At 42.7% G+C, this 17,308-nt stretch overlaps 1 protein-coding gene and 1 long non-coding RNA gene across 2 annotated transcripts in view; one reads left to right on the forward strand and one right to left on the reverse strand.

The window, feature by feature from the left end:
• LOC142290498 (uncharacterized) overlaps window positions 1-17,308 on the forward strand; it is a 137,492-nt gene that overhangs the window by 87,107 nt on the left and 33,077 nt on the right. The gene's annotated exons all lie outside the window — the stretch shown is intronic.
• TAC3 (tachykinin precursor 3) overlaps window positions 1,235-17,308 on the reverse strand; it is a 183,094-nt gene continuing 167,020 nt past the window's right edge. Inside the window, exon 7 of the mRNA XM_075334464.1 lies at window positions 1,235-4,175. Coding sequence (XP_075190579.1) covers window positions 4,157-4,175 — 19 coding nt within the window. The 3' untranslated portion in view covers window positions 1,235-4,156. The remainder of the gene's footprint in view (window positions 4,176-17,308) is intronic.

A 17,308-nucleotide genomic window follows, 5' to 3' on the forward strand; every position in this document is an offset into this window, starting at 1 on the left:
CAAAGCAGTAATCAATGCAAAAGGTGGCTACTTTGAAGAACCTAGAATATAAGACATATTTTCAGTTGTTTCACACTTTTTTGTTAAGTATTTCATTCCACATGTGTTAATTCATAGTTTTGATGCCTTCAATGTGAATCTACAATTTTCAGAGTCATGAAAATAAAGAAAACTCTTTAGGGTGCTTTACAAGCTGCGACATCGCTAGCGATAGCTAGCTATGTCGTACGCGATAGCATCGCCCCCGTTGTTCGTGCGACATTTGGTGATCGCTGCCGTATCGAACATTATCGCTACAGCAGCGCCACACGCACATACCTTTTCAGCGACATCGCTATGACCGCCGAACAATCCCTCCTTCAAGGGGGAGGTGTGTTCGGCATCATAGCGACGTCACAGCGACATCACACGGCAGCCGCCAATAGCACAGGAGGGGTGGAGTTGAGCGGCCGAAACATGCCGCCTACCTCCTTCCTTTCTCATTGCCGGTGGACGCAGGTAAGGAGATGTTCGTCGTTCCTGCGGTGTCACACATAGTGATGTGTGACGCCACAGGAACGGCGAACCACCAGCGGCATGCACCAACAACGATATTATGAAAAGGAGCGACATGTCAACGATCAACAATTTTTGATGCTTTCGCGATCGTTGATCATCGCTCCTTGGTGTCACATGCTGCAATGTCGCTAACGGCGCCGGATGTGCGTCACTAACGACGTGACCCTGATGATATATCGTTAGCCACTCACCGGCGAGCATGGGCCCCCTGAATCTTCGGGCCCCTGTTCACCGCATCGGCTGAACCGGTGATATGTCCGCCAGTGCTATAGTAGATTTAAATACACTTGAGTTTCCTCTGAATACATCTAATAAAATTTGTTTGACAATGCATGTGCAGTTTTATATTTGTAAAAGTAATAAATACATGTTATAATTATTCATTAATTTAAATAACAGTAAAATGCAAACTCTTCGATTTCATGGAAACTAGAGCCAAATAACAGTTTTCCTTGTCATATTTGAATTCAGCACATCAAAATCATTAAGAAATGGTTAACTTGATTTCTGAACCAGACAACTTTTTAAATTTTATTGCCTAGTGTAATTCATCTTCACCCATAATTTATCTTCTTTGTATTAGCATTTAATTCAAACCAAAGCAAAAAGAGAAAAATGGCAAAGTAAACTGGTGCTTCTGTGTGATATCTAATGTATGGATCAAACTGAACCAAGATTCAGTGAAAATACTTAATTCTTTTATTATTGTGAATAATACATATTTCAACCCAAAAATGGGATCTTCGCGAGGTGTAATCAAAACAGCGTTCATCACGCAAATATATGAGGCAGTAAAAAACCAACTGGTCATTTCATCTTGCCATCATGGTATAGATGTAAATGTTGGTTGTTAGAGGACCTTCAATGAGGTCGTAGTGATTACCTGATAGGAAGTGCTAAACAATGAAAAATCTAATTTATGTAACAGTACTAACATAAAGGAAATAACTTGGTAGTTCAATGGTCAATTTATGTAGATATCCTCCAAATACTCTAGCTTCCTTCAACATAATGGCAATCTATGTTTAGCAATGCAAAATATGTTTTATATGCAAAATATGTGTTATATCAGTAACAGGGAAAAAATAAATTCTGATTAATACTTTTTTTTATTGGGTCTTTTAGCTTAATTTTTCTTTATCTATTTTGACTTTTCTTTACCAACATAGAGGTTTCTATAAATTAAACTAGGATCTTATTTACAACACAATATTTCAATATTCCCCTTTATTGTTCTTTTATATTGTTCTCTTTCTCTCGTATTCCTGATATCCATCATCAAATTCTATTTTATCACTTTCATTTTAAATTCATATTCATATTGTTTTAATGAGGATTGGATAACATTTCTTGTGTCACCTTCTATTTCTTAAACTACCTGCCATACCTGCAGGTCTTTGTTTTCAGGACTACAGTGGTGATATTCCATCTACAACCTGCAGCCTGTGGCCTCATCAGTCTCAAGCTGACTGTCTACCTTGGCAAGACTGCTGAGATCAGTGATCGGCTGCAGCTGTTGTGTTTCGTAGATAAAATAGTTAATCCTTAATAATGGTAAACTAATGGGTGGATTCACATCTATGTACATATTGAAGTTGGTTATTTCATCATATTTTATGCATGTTATTACTGGTTATTCTGTATTTTACAGCTAATTTGTTTCCATTCGTCCTTCCATAGCATTACCGTAATGGGTATCCTATTTATTAGCCTACTAAGATGTACTTTATAGAACCACAGTTTCATTTCATGGACTGATGGGTGCTGACAATCCAGAAATAAATGTACATAAAAAAGTGCAGTGTTATTCTATATAAATAAATAAAAGATAGTCCTATTATTTGTAATCAACACACATGATGGCTTATTCTAAAAAGTCATCTTAAATGACAAATGCTGAATGTCGCACTGCCACGGATTAGACATTGATGATCTATGCTAAGCATAAGCTATCAATGTTAAAGTCCCGGACAACCCCTTTAAAGAGGACCAATCACCAGGACTTTCATATATAAACTAAAGCCAGTGCTATACTAGCGCTATTATGCTGATTCTAAACATACCTTTAGTTGTGAGATTGGATGTATACTTTCTGAAATATAGGCAATTAAAAGGAACCAATCACCAGGATTTTCGTATATAATCTAAATCCAGTGCTCTACTGGCACTATAATGCTGATTCTAAACACACCTTTAGTGGACAGCTGGATTACTTTCTTGGATTTCAAAACCTAAACAGCTGACCACTAAAGGTATGTATAGAAGCAGCTTGATAGTGACAGTATAGCACTGGATTTAGGTTATATACAACAATCCTGGTGATTGGTTCCGTTTAATCTTTGTGAAATGCACTGTTATTTAATGATAGGTGCAATGAAATGGGTTACGTTTTGCTATTTATGTCTGTCTGCCTGCCTGTCCTTCATCCCCTGTTTCTGATATTTATACTAATTACAGTGTATCACAGATTTACTAAATCTCTTCACTAAGATGGCATCAGAGTTGGCACCTGCGCATAGTGCTCATCTCTGGCACCATCTTTGTGCAGACAGTTGGACATCATGTTATTGTTTTGTGTTCTATGTGAGGGCGGCGCATTAGATCCTGCGGTCACAACATGAGCAGAGGATGTGAGGGCGCATAGGTTGACCCACCCGACCCACCTATTAGGTATTTCATTGCACCTATCATTAAAAAACAGTGCATTGCATAAACATTACTTGCCTATATTTCAGAAGGTATACATCCGATCTCACAACTAAAGGTATGCTTAGAGTGGTTGGTCCTCTTTAAAGTCTCTGACCTATAAAGAAGAGTAGTGAATGTATACATTGAGCTTTTATTATAGGAATTAGCCAAGTCTGCAAGACCGTGAGCCATTGATACTTGGTTGGTGACTACTTTGGCTCAACCCCATTAAATTATGGCTGTACATTTTCAATGTTACGGTTTATAACAAAGGGTACATTATATTCACAGAAAAAGACTCAACGCAGGAGATCATATGTAAAAATATTGTTATTATTTTTGAACTGATTATTTCCTGTTGAAGCTACATTGTATCTGGCATGGCCGATAATGTGACCTCCCCAAAATTCAAACCCTCAGGCTTCTTTCCTGTTTGCATCATTCATTTACAAGGCACCCAGCTTCATCAATGGTTAAACTTCCTGTAATAGTCAATCACTTGACTGACAAACTAGCGAATTAATTAGACAAAGACAGCATTATCATTGCCTCAGTGTTCACCAAAAATAAGTTGCCAATATTAAAATGCTACTCACAGAGATCAGAAAAGATGTGGCAAGTGTCAAATTACATACATGATATGACCAACGCTTGGACCAAAGTATATGCAGATGTAAATGGTACAGCTCAGAAAGACATCTACTACAGTCCATATGTGTCACTTGTCCTTTTGTTTGATATGTGATGTTTCATTAAATTAGCATGATGGGATATGGCCACACAGAGGAGGGTGAAGCTATATTGCAACATATTGTGGGACTTTTCTTCAGTGATACAAAATAAGAAATCCAGCGTGGTTGGCATTGAACCATTAATGTTTATGTTGATAGGACCACTTCTTCTGTTCATCCTATACTGAGCGTCTGAACCTGTTGACACAAAAACACAATATATTTGGTCAATGCCCAATACACTTATTAGTATATTTATACAACCCCTGGCGAAAATTATGGAATCACCTGGCTCTCACGATGTTCATTCAGTTGTTTACTTTTTTTAAAAAAAAAAAAAAAGCAGATCACAGAAATGGCACAAAACTAAAGTAATTTCAAATGCCAACTTTCTGGCTTTAAGAAACACCAAAAAAATCATGAAAAGATAATGTGCTAGCCAGTAACGGTTACTTTTCAAGACCAAACAGGGGTAAAAATTATGGAATCACTCAATTATGAGGAAAAAAATGGAATCACCCTGTATATTTTCATTCCCAAAACTAACATCTGTATAAAATAAGATCTGCTCGTTAGTCTGCATCTAAAAAGGAGTGATCACACCTTGGAGAGCTGTTGCACCAAGTGCACTGACATGAATCATGGCTCCAACACGAGAGATGTCAATTGAAACAAAGGAGAGGATTATCAAACGCTTAAAAGAGGGTAAATCATCACGCAATTTTGCAAAAGATGTTGGTTGTTCACAGTCAGCTGTGTCTAAAATCTGGACCAAATACAAACAACATGGGAAGGTTGTTAAAGGCAAACATACTGGTAGACCAAGGAAGACCTCAGAGTTTTAAGACAGGAAACGTAAAACAATATGTCTCCAAAAGAGGAAATGCACAACAAAATAAATGAGGAACGAATGGGAGGAAACTGGAGTCAATGTCTGTGACCAAACTGTAAGAAACTGCCTAAAGGAAATGGGATTTACATACAGAAAAGCTAAAAAATAAAAAGATGACTGCCTGAAGAGAACATGTAAATTTCCATAGTCATTGATGATAAGGGACTGCATGTCAGGTAAAGGCACTGGGGAGATGGTTGTCATTACATCTTCAATAAATGCCCAAGTTTACATTGAAATTTTGGACACTTTTCTTATCCCATCAATTGAAAGGAAGTTTGGGGATGATTAAATAATTTATCAAGATGATAATACATCCTGCCATAGAGCAAAAACATTCCTTGAAAGAAGACACATAAGGTCATTGACATGGCTTGCAAATAGTCCGGATCTCAATCCAATTGAAAATCTTTGGTGGGTTGAAGAAAATGGTCCATGACAAGGCTCCAACCTGCAAAGCTGATCTGGCAACAGCAATCAGAGAAAGTTGCAACCAGATTGATGAAGAGTACTGTTTGTCATTTAATAAGTCCATGCCTCAGAGACTGCAAGCTGTTAAAAAAGCCAGAGGTGGTGCAACAAAATACTAGTGATGTATTGGAGTGTTATTTTGTTTGTTTGTTTTTCATGACTCCATAATTTTTTCCTCATAATTGAGTGATTCCATAATTTTTCCCCCTGTTTGGTCTTGAAAAGTAACCATTACTGGCTAGCACATTATGTTTTCATGATTTTTTTTAGTGTTTCTTAAAGTCAGAAAGTTGACATTTGAAATGTCTTTATAGTTTTGTGCCATGTCTGTGATCTGCTTTTTTTTAGCAAAAGTAAACAAATGAATGAACATCCTCAGAGCCAGGTGAGTCCATGATTTTTGCTAGAGGTTGTAGTTTACATTGTCATATTATTTAATGAATGTATCATTAGACAATTTTATCTCTAAATACAACACTGGCGGACATTTAGAATGCACAATTGTTGTAATGCATCTGTTTACTATATTGTTTTACCGATAAGCTTCTATCGCAAATGTTTTTATATAAATTATGACTGTAAAATAATATGTAATTAAATTAGCACTTGTGGAGGGTAGAGGACATAAATGTGACAGCTGTAGAAAAAACATGGACCACACATCCAAAAATTATCAGTTAAGCGGGCTTTACACGCTACGATATCGTTAATGATTTATCGTCTTGGTCACGTTGTTTGTGACGCACACGCGGCATCATTAACGATATCGGAGTGTGTGACATTTATGTGCGACCTAAAACAATCGCAAAAGAGGCCAAAATCACTATGTGTGACACCGCAGGAGCGAGGAACACCTCCTTACCTGCCTCCACCGCCAATGCGGAAAGAAGGAGGTGGGCGGGATGTTTACGCCCCGCTAATCTCCGCCCCTCCGCTTCTATTGGACGGCTGCCGTGTGACATCGCTGTGATGCCGCACGAACCGCCCCCTTAGAAAGGAGGCGGTTCGCCGGCCAAAGGACAGGTAAGTCTGTGTGACGGGGGTAAGCGAGGTTGTGCGCGACGGGCAGCAATTTGCCCATGTCGCACAACCGACGGGGGCAGGTACAATCGCTTGCAATCTCGCTAGCGAGATCGCAGCGTGTAAAGCCCGCTTTAATCTAGTACCTCTAGGACATAAATGAAAAGGTGAAAAAGGGGAGAGTAAAGGGTGCTTTACACGCTGCGACATCGCTAGCGCTTGCTAGCGATATCGCGAACGATAGCACCTGCCCCCGTCGTTCGTGTGACATGTGGTGATCGCTGCCGTAGCGAACAATATCGCTACGGCAGCGTCACACGCACATACCTGTTCAGCGATGTCGCTGTGGCCTCCGAACAATCCCTCCTTCAAGGGGGAGGTGTGTTTGGCGTCACAGCGACGTCACAGCGGCGTAACAAAACGGCCGCCCAATAGAAGAGGAGGGGAGGAGATGAGCGGCCGAAACATGCCGCCCACCTCCTTCCTTCTTCCTTTCCGGTGGGCGCAGGTAGGATGATGTTCGTCGTTCCTGCGGTGCCGCAGGAACGACGAACAACCTGCGGAATGAAACACCAACGACATGATTGGGAGCGAAGTGTCAACGATCAACGATTTTTGACGTTTTTGCGATCGTCGCTCCTAGCTGTCACACACTGCGATCTCGCTAATGACAACGGATGTGCGTCACAAACACCGTGAGCCCGACGATATATCATTAGCGATGTCGCAGCGTGTAAAGCACCCTTTAAACCTTAGAAGATATCCCTAATATTCTGAGGAATGCAAAAAAAATTTAAAGGGAACCTGTCATATTAAAAAACAGTATTAGGGTCTGTATGCACTGGGAAATTTGCTTTTCTTAAGAAAAATCCGCACCCTCTGGCAGAATTCCACTCCCGCGGCAAAAACCGCGGTAAAAACGCACCCGTGGTTTTGCCACGGTTTGCCGCGTTTTTTTTTTTCGCTGGTTGGTCTCTGTGGTTTTTTACCATTATCTATGTCAAAAACGCAGGTATCTGCGGAACAGAAGTGATATGCTACTTCTTTTTTGCTGCAAAAAAGCTGCAGCAATTCTGCAGCAAAACCTATAGGAAAAAATAGGCAGTGTACGCACAGCCTTTTGGTTTTCCCAAAGATTTTGCTGGAGAAGGAATGCAGAAAGGTTATGAACAAAAAACGCACCTTTTCTGCAGCAAAAACCGCAGCAAATCCACGGCAAAAAATGCAGTGTGCACATAAGGCCTAAGCCTGCAGATATGAGGTTAATCTGCAGGTTCATAGCGTTCTGAACCCGCCCAGTGTCTGCAGAATCCCAAACATTAGAGTTGGCTGTCAGTCAGTGGTGGGGACGCGGTTACAGCTGCCACTCACTATACACTGAGCGGTAACTGAAACCGCATTGGTGCCAGCCTTCTGATTTAAATCCGAACACTGCCAGGAGTAGTAAAGTTTATTTCCACCTGGCAGCGGGGCTCTCAATGCAGGCGCCAGGCAGGTTCAGGACGCAGGTTTGTGTTTTTCTTCACATGATAGGTTGCTTTAAAGGCTATGAGCACCTAAGTGCATGTTTCTATCACAGTATTACTAGCTGGATGTCAGATGTGTGTGCCCAGGATACCAATAACATCACTGTCTTCATTAGCTCTTATGTATAAGATTCAGCACAGCTACATTTCTGCAGTGATTTCTTTTTCAGTACATGAACTTTCCTAGCTGCAATATCTAAGATCGTATCCACTTGTAGATGCTGAGTATTTGATGAGATTTTTTTAACTCAGTATTTGTAAGCCAAAACAAGGAGTGGAACAGAGGGAAAGCATGATAGAAACACGGGCTCCACTTACGAATTTTTTACCTACTTCTGATTTTGGCTTACAGTTAGGCTATGTTCCCACAGGGTGTTTTTGCAGCACTTTTTAGCAGCATTATTGCTTTTTTTATGCAAATTCATGCTAATAAAATGCTCCTGTTTACAGTATCAGCAAATCCTATGAGATTACAGAAATCTTATGCACACACATAACACCTGTGGAGTTTTCCTGACAGTTTGGTTTTGTGAAATGCCCTGGTTTTTGCAGCGTTATTAAAAGAATGAACATGTTAATTTTTTTCAGCGGTTTTTCCACGTTTTTTCACCCTAGTGACAGGTGGACTCACAGATACCCTGGATTGGCGGGTCTAACCAGGTTAATAAAACCCGATTACAGACAGAATTGATCCACGTTATCTGGCCGGATGCAGGTCTATGGTGACACTTTAAAATGGTGGTGGAAAGAAAGGGGGATTGGAGCAGGCGTGCTATACTTACTGAATCACCGGAACAGCTGTATGCTCCCACGGCCCCTCCTGCACTTCCCGGGCTGCTCATTACCTTCATTGCATATTCACTGCTTTCCCCACCCAATGGCATCTGTGATTGGTTGCCGTCAGATGCGCTCCCAGCCTATGTGACAGCGTCTGACTGCAACCAATCACAGACCCAGCTGTGACCACAAATCACCTGAGTGACGTTGTGCCGCCCCCACGTCAGCAGTCCGGCTGCTTGGGTCCGGATCCGCAGTGGCTCGAGGGATTTCCGGAGCCGGGGGTCGCGCGGACACTCAAATGAAAAAGGGGACGTATATGTACGGGATTGCTGCAAGTACTTCGTGACGCCACCCACGGTGTGTGGTGAGATGTATTACCACTGCTGCGGTTCGGGAGCTCCCGGGAGTGATGGGATGGCAGCTGGATGTTAACCCCATCCGTGGGTAGGGATGGTTGCCCCGGGGAGTAACCATAACACGGGGAGTGATGTAGGCCGGAGGTGGCGCGCCTGGCCGGACCGGGGAGTGTTGGTGTACTCACTGTGAATTAATTGCACACAAGTCCGTTGGTAAACCAAGGTGTCAGTGGCCGGCTGCCACGTCCGGGTGTACTCGGGTCCCACACCCGGGTTGGTGTAGCAATGTCCCTTCCTCCGCCACTCTGCAATTTTCTTGTGTTGATTTAACCCATATGGAACGGGAGAAATCCGCTCCCGGTGTCTTGTGTACCTGAGGAGTCGTTGCCCGTGAACACTGACCCTTGGGATTTCAGTGGGTGATTTCGGATACCCTATCCCCTGCAGTGAGCTGCCGGTTCGCTCTATCTGGGCTAAACTTCTGGAGCTAGGCTTGAAACCTGCTCCCGGCCTGGTGAATTAGAGAAGGGGCTTGCAACAGACTTCTAACTACGGTCCAGGTACCCCGCCTGTGCACGGTTTCCGGACCGGATCTCCGCTGTCGGTACCGGCGGGCTCCAACCCTGTCCCGGTCCACTCTGGATCTCCCACGACCGTATTCTCGTCGCCTTTGGACACGGTCCACTGTTTGCCACCTAGCCAGTAGACCAGGGCCACTTCTCTGTCTACCCTCACTAGGCTCAGCTTTCCTCCTGACAGTCTGTCACTGTCACACCTCTCCACTTGACCTCCGACTTCCAACTCAAAACTGATCTGACTTAGACTAACTTTTCCCTGCCCCCGGATCCTCAAAACCCCTAGGTGGGCGCTCCCAATCCGACTTGTCCTGCTCACTGGTGTGTCCTTCTTACCCTGGGGGGTGGCTAGGATTTTGTGGCTGATGGAACCCTTGTGTGGGAAGGTGTTATGTAGGGTGTTATGTACCTCTGTGAAAACCTGGCGGCGCCAGGGCGTCACAACTTCATAGCTGATCACGTGGCTCATTAATCCTCTCCTTGAAGCTAACAGAGGGCAGTCATGTTCTATGGCGCTCGCTGTGAGATTCAGATGTAGCAGAGCTCAATGTCATGGAACCTCGTGTGGATTACGCAGGACCTGCAGGGGTATTTATGCAGTTAATAAAGTGGTGAAAAAGGGAATTTTTTGTATTTTATTTCAAATAAAGGATTTTTTCAGTGTTTGTGTTTATTTCCTTTCACTTATTACAGATTAGTAACAGGGGTGTCTCATAGATGCCTGCTATTACTAATCTAGGGCTTAGTCGCAGCTGTGAGCTGCGATTAACCCCTGATGTTACCCCGATTGCCACCACACCAGGGCAATTGGAAAGAGCCAGGTAAAGGGCTGGGATTGTTGCAGATAATGGATGCAACAATCCTGGGCTGGTGCAGGCTGTTATTTTTATGTTGGGTCTCCCCAGCCTGAAAATAGCAACCCCCAGTTGTGGGGTTTTATTTTGGCTGGGTATCAAAATTGAGGGGGCTGCATGCTGTTTTTTTAAATTATTTAAATAACAGCATGGGATTCTTCTTATTTTGATACACAGCCTTTATTTCTGCTGGGCATCATAATATGGGGAAACCCTATGTCAAATTTGTTTATTTATTTATTTTTTTACTGTACGATAGATCTGCAGACCAAGTCTGATTGGTTGCAGTCAGACACTGTCACACAGGCTAGGGGTGCGTCTGACTGCAACAAATCACAGACACCGGTGGGCGGGGAAAGCAATGAATATGCATGAGGCTAATGAGCGGCCCCGGAAATAGGAAGGGCCATGGGAGTAAGTACTGTTGAGCCTAGAATGTACGGTCTCCTTCCAGGTTAGTGGGCGTGACCAGATGGGCTAATGGGCGTGACTGGCTTGGTTAGTGAGCTTGGCTTCCACCCTACACCCACATATCCGGGGTCTTACCCCCCAAACCCCTGCTTCTATTATAAATTACTCCAGGACCATGTGGACTTAACAAATAATGTTTATTCTGTATAGAAACGTCGGGCTGCATTTAGAACATGCCCCTATCATGTGATGGGCGTGTTGAAATTGCATCATACCTGCAAAGAGCCCATACAGTCTAGCATCTACCAAGCAGGTGCAGCAATGCTGGAGACTGGTAATGTATTGTGCGCTTGCTTTACTTTTTTTTCTTTATTTTTACTACTTTCCTTATTACCTGAGTGCCGTATTCAAGTCAATCCCGGCCCTGGCCCAGCACTTGGGTACTTTTGAACCCCCACGGGTCTGAACTTGGTCTGGACATCACATAAGTGCAAAAAAATGCTGTAAAAAATGCTGTAAAGACGCCATAAAAGCCTGGTGAAAAACCATACCAAAATCACAGAAAACGACCAGGAGACCCCCCACGAGACTTGTGCCATAAGGACATGTTTTGGTCAGGAAAAAAAAGCTCTAAAAAAATGCCCTGTGTGAACATAGCTTAACTGAGGTAAAAAACTCAGCAAATACTCATTGTGTGCACATGGCGTTACACTTACAAGTTAAGGTGGCTTTACACGCTACGATATTGCTAGCAATTTCTAGCGATATCGAGCGTGTAAGTACTCGCCCATGTGTTATCGTGTGATCGCTGCCGCTGCAAACATTATCGCTACGGCAGCGTCACACGCACTTACCTGGTTGGTGTCGTCGCTGTGACTGCCGAACAATCCCTCCCTCAAGGGGGAGGGACGTTCGGCGTCACCGCGACGTCACTAAGCGGCCGGCCAATCAAAGTGGAGGGGCGGAGATGAGCGGGACGTAACATCCCGCCCACCTTCTTCCTTCCACATTGCGGCCGGTGGCAGGTAAGGAGACGTTCCTCGCTCCTGCGGTGTCACACATAGCGATGAACAACCCTTACCGATTTTTGAGTTTGGGACGACCTCTCCATGGTGAACGATTTTCACCATTTTTGAGGTCGCTTAAGGTCACTGGTGTCACACGCTGCGATATCGTTAATGACGCCGGATGTGCATCACTAACAACGTGACCCCGACGATAAAACATTAACGATATCGTAGCCAGTAGTGTAAAGCCACCTTTAGTTTTTCACGGACACCACAGACACGTACTGTGATTATTTTCCACTGATACAGTGCCTTGCGAAAGTATTCGGATCCCTTGAATTTTTCAACCTTTCCCACATTTCAGGCTTCAAATATAAAGATAAAAAATGTTATTGTTCTGGTAAAGAATCAACAACAAGTGGGACAGAATTGTGAATTTGAACGAAATGTATTGCTTATTTTAAACTTTTTAAATAAATAAATAACTGAAAAGTGGGGTGTGCAATATTATTCATCCTCTTTAAGTTAATACTTTGTGGCGCCACCTTTTGCTGCGATTATGTGGTATGTGTCTATCAGTTTTTCACATCGAGAGACTGAAATTCTTGCCCATTCTTCCTTTGCAAATAGCTCGAGCTGAGTGAGTTTGGATGGAGAGCGTTTGTGAACAGCAGTTTTCAGCTCTTTCCATAGATTCTCGATTGGATTCAGGTCTGGACATTGACTTGGCCATTCTAACACTTGGATACATTTATTTGTGAACCATTCCATTGTAGATTTTGCTTTATGTTTGGGATCATTGTCTTGTTGGAAGACAAATCTCCGATCCAGTCTCAGGTCTATTGCAGACTCCAACAGGTTTTCGTCAAGAATGGTCCTGTATTTGGCTCCATCCATGTTCCCATCAATTTTAACCATCTTCCCTGTCCCTGCTGATGAAAAGCAGGCCCAAACCATGATGCTGCCACCAGTATGTTTGACAGTAAAGATGGCGTGTTCAGGCTGATGAGCTGTGTTGCTTTTACGCCAAGCATGTCATTTGGCATTATGCCCAAATAGCTCGATTTTGGTTTCCTCTGCCCAGAACACCTTCTTCCACATGTTTGTTGTGTCTCTCAGGTGGCTTGTAGCAAACTTTAAACAACACTTTTTATGGATATCTTTGAGAAATGGCTTTCTCCTTGCCCCTCTTCTATAAATGCCAGATTTGTGCGGTGTATGACTGATTGTTGTCCTATGGACATACTCTCCCACCTCAGCTGTTGATCTCTGCAGTTCATCCAGAGTGATCATGGGCCTCTTGGCTGCATCTCTGATCAGTCTTCTCCTTGTTTGAGATGAAAGTTTGGATGGACGGCCGGGTCTTGGTAGATTTGCAGTAGTATGATACTCCTTCCATTTAAATATGATCACTTTCACAGTGCTCCTTGGGATGTTTAAAGTTTAGGAAATTTTTTTTAACCAAATCCGGCTTCAAACTTCTCCACAACAGTATCACGGACCTGCCTGTTGTGTTCTTTGGTGTTCATGATGCTAGCTGCGCTTTAAACAGAACAATGAGACTATCACAGAGCAGGTGCATTTATACGGAGACTTGATTACACACAGGTGACTTATATTTATCATCATCAGTTCATTCAGAGATCCTCAATGAACGTGTGGAGTGAGTTTGCTGCACTGAAAGTAAAGGGGATGAATAATATTCCATACCCCACTTTTCAGTTATTTATTTTTTAAAAAGTTTAAAATAAGCAATAAATTTCATTCATCTTCACAATTGTGTGCCACTTGTTGTTGATTCTTTACCAGAACAATAACATTTTTATCTGTATGTTTGAAGCCTGAAAACCTGGGAAAAGGTTGAAAAATTCAAGGGATTCGAATACTTTGGCAAGGCACTGTAGCACCCTGAGGTATTATGTTCTGTGAGGCTTGTATATTTTTTTGCTGATTATTGGTCCACGTTTAATAACGATACGATTTCATTTGATCCAATTTTCAGATCAAACTTGTCTATATAAAAATGAGTCAGTAAAAAAATGGACAGTACAAGCATGTTACTCAGATGACGGAGTGATGTCAATTTTTAGTCATGAACTATATTCAATTTCTAGTTGCCAGAAGCTTGAAAAACTCCATCAATTTTGTTTTTTTGTTTTTTTTTACACAGGCAAAAGACATATTTCACATGGATGCTGAAAACGAATAGGGATATGCGAACCCCAACGGTAAAGTTTGGGGTCTATACCATACACCTAGAGCTCTGCGCTTGAACTCAAACACGGACTTCTCAGGGGAGTCTGTGCTCTAATTCAGAGTTCAAATGCTGTTCATATGCTGTATTAAGTTTGTTGAAAGCTTGCTGCACAGCCAATCAACAAGCTATTTGACAGTGGGTACTTCCTCAGCACAACCATGCAAAATACTGGCATGGCTTTGATTGGCATTAAGTCATCGAGTCTATGTAGTACCCGGTGACGCAGTGCTCAGCACACACTGTCCTCTGGAAGATGACAAAAGCAAACTAAGTCACTCCCCCTGCATATTGTTACTCGCAGTCAGAATGTTCTGAGAACAAGGCTCCATAGTTCACTCGTGGTCAGTGGCAGGAATTGAATTTCTCACGCTCATGAGAAATTCCATGCTTGCCGCTAACCAAGAGTGCCCTCTGGAGCCACACTCTGAGAACGAGGCTGCATAGGTTTCGATGGATGTCATGAGTCATTAAAGCCAGCGCAGCTAAAGCAGACAGCTAGAGGCTGCAGCCCCCAGCTGTATGTGTTATCTTGGCCGTGTATCAGAATATATGGGACCCCATGCAGCTTTTTAAAAATTATTTAAATGAATAAGTTAAAACAATGGAATGCAGTTCCCCCCCAATTTTGATAACCAGGCAAGATGAAGCAGACAGCTGAGGGTGGTATTCTAAGGCTGAGGACGTTCATAGTTATTGGGTTCTTCTCAGCCTAAAAATAGCAGCCCACAGCCACTGTAGAAGTGGTGCATCTGGCGCTTTATCCATTTTATCCTGATGACACTGGTGCAGTGGCAATTGGGGTAATATAAGGGGTTAACAAAAAATCACAGCTGTCATCAAGCCCGAGGTTAGGAATTGGGGAGGGGTCTACACATTCTGGTAATCCAGTATTAAATTCACTTTAGGTCACAGCTGAGGTTCCCATGGTATCCCAGCTGTGACCTCAGGTGAGCTTATTGAACTGAAAGTCAGACTACGCTATGTGTGCACAGTATTTGGTTGCAGACATTTACATCTCCTTGCAGAAATACTCACCAGAAATGCGTCAAACGCATCAGCGTGTGCATATAGCCTGAGTCCAATGAGTTCACCTGCGGTCACAGCTGGGCTTCCCAAAGTACCCCAGCTATTACTTCACGTGACCTCAATCCTGAATTACCAGAATGCGTGCACATTCCGGTTATCCGGCATTGAGATCAATGCTGCTGTATCACCGGATTATTGACTTCAATAGTGCCAGTTAATCAGGTAATTCGGCTCTATTGAAGTCAATAATTCGGTAATTCAGTACCATTGAACTCAATTCCAGATTACTGGATTTGAGTTCATTGAGTTTACTTCAAGCGAGTTCACCTGAGGTCCCAGCTCAGGTACTATGGGATCCACCTGCTGTGAGCTCAGGTGAACTAACTGATGTCACTGCTCTCATAGCTGCGACTCCGTCAATGTGTCTCGCAGGTCCCAGTGATTGGTCACGTTTTTTAATGTGACTGCACACTTTGACCTCAGGATGTAGCAGAGCCAGGATCATCGTGGGACATTGTGGTATGGATTATGGCGGTCCTGGTGTTTTTATGTTATTTTTTTAAATAAAGGATTTTTCTCTGTGTTTTTTGTTTATTATTTATACTTACACAATTAATAATTAGTAATGGGGGATCTCAGACGCCTGCCAATTACTAATCTAGGGCTTGATGACACCTGTGGTTTTCTGACAAATCACAGCTTCCATTAACTCCTTATATTAGCCTGATTGTCACTACACCAGGGCAATCGGGATGAGCTGGGTAAAGTGCCAGATGGGTCAATTCTGCAATGGCTGTGGGCTGATATTTTTAGGCTGACAAGGGCCCAATAACCATGGGCCTCCCCAGCCTGAGAATACCACCCCCAAGCTGTCTGCTTCATCTTGGCTGAGTATCAAAATGTGGAGAAATCACACACCGGTTTTTAAAAATATTTAAATAATTTTAAAAAAGCTGCTTGGGGTCTCGCATATTTTTAGACACAGCCAAGATAATGCACACGGTTAAGGGCTGCAACCTCTAGCTGTCTGCTTTATCTATACTGGGTATTAAAATATGGGAGCCCATATGCCATTTTTTTCAAACATTTATTTTTACACTCCACTTTGGGGACCCAGACAGCTAGTGTGACGGCAACCAATCACAAACTCAGGCAGTCTGACTGCAACCAATCACAGATGCTGTCACAGAGAGTGGGCAGGTAAAGCAATGAATATTCATGAGGGGACCCGGAAGCAGTGTGACACGAGCATAGAAACGCTTTAAATATTGTCCTGCTTTAATCCCCATTTTTCTTACTTTTTCCTGTTCTTTTTTTTTTTTTTTTACTTTTATCCGTGTGGCCAAACCCAAACAGTAACACAGACTTCCCTGAGAAGTCCATGTTGATGCACAAACGCTAGATGTCCAGTACGCACCCCAAACTTTACAGTTCGATTTCACACATAACCACTCATAAAACATTTAAATGAATCTTCATTTGTTTCACTGTAAAAATGATTGCTAATCAGCTATTCAGATTCAGCCTTTTGATCATATTTCAGGCTTTCAAAAACACCACGGGACCAAAAATCTTTGAAGAGTTGCTAGATTGTGCAACTTTTGGCGCTTTCATGACAGTTTCTCTCAGCTCCAACAAAATGGGTGGAGCTGCAGCAGTACGGGGGCTCCAGTGGCGTTGTAATACACATCATTTAACTCATGATGAGCTGTGTCATTTTCTGCGCCAGAAATCTCACTCCAGTACCTGATTTTTTTTTCCTATTATTTTGCGGTTGGGACATTTTTCTGTTTATTAATTTTTTTGTGCTTTTGTATGCATTATGGTCACATCGTTTGTTTCATCAGAGATTTCTGAGGAATATTTTAACTTTATTGATCATTGTTTCCACTGTAACTAAAGGCCCCTTTACACACTGTAACATCGCTAGCGATATCGCTGTAACGTCACCGTTTTTGTGAAGTAATAGCGACCTCCCCAGAGACATTGCAGTGTGTGACACACATCAGCGACCTGGCCCCCGCTGTGAGGTCGCTGATCGCTACACATCTTTCAGGATCATTTTTTGGTCCTTTGTTTCCCGCTGCGCAGCATGCATCAGTGTGTTTGACACCGTTACAACGACATCGTTAGTGACTTAGAACCCAGCTCGTAGG

This window comes from Anomaloglossus baeobatrachus, chromosome 2 (assembly GCF_048569485.1).
Source record: "Anomaloglossus baeobatrachus isolate aAnoBae1 chromosome 2, aAnoBae1.hap1, whole genome shotgun sequence".
Taxonomy (NCBI): Eukaryota; Metazoa; Chordata; class Amphibia; order Anura; family Aromobatidae; genus Anomaloglossus; species Anomaloglossus baeobatrachus.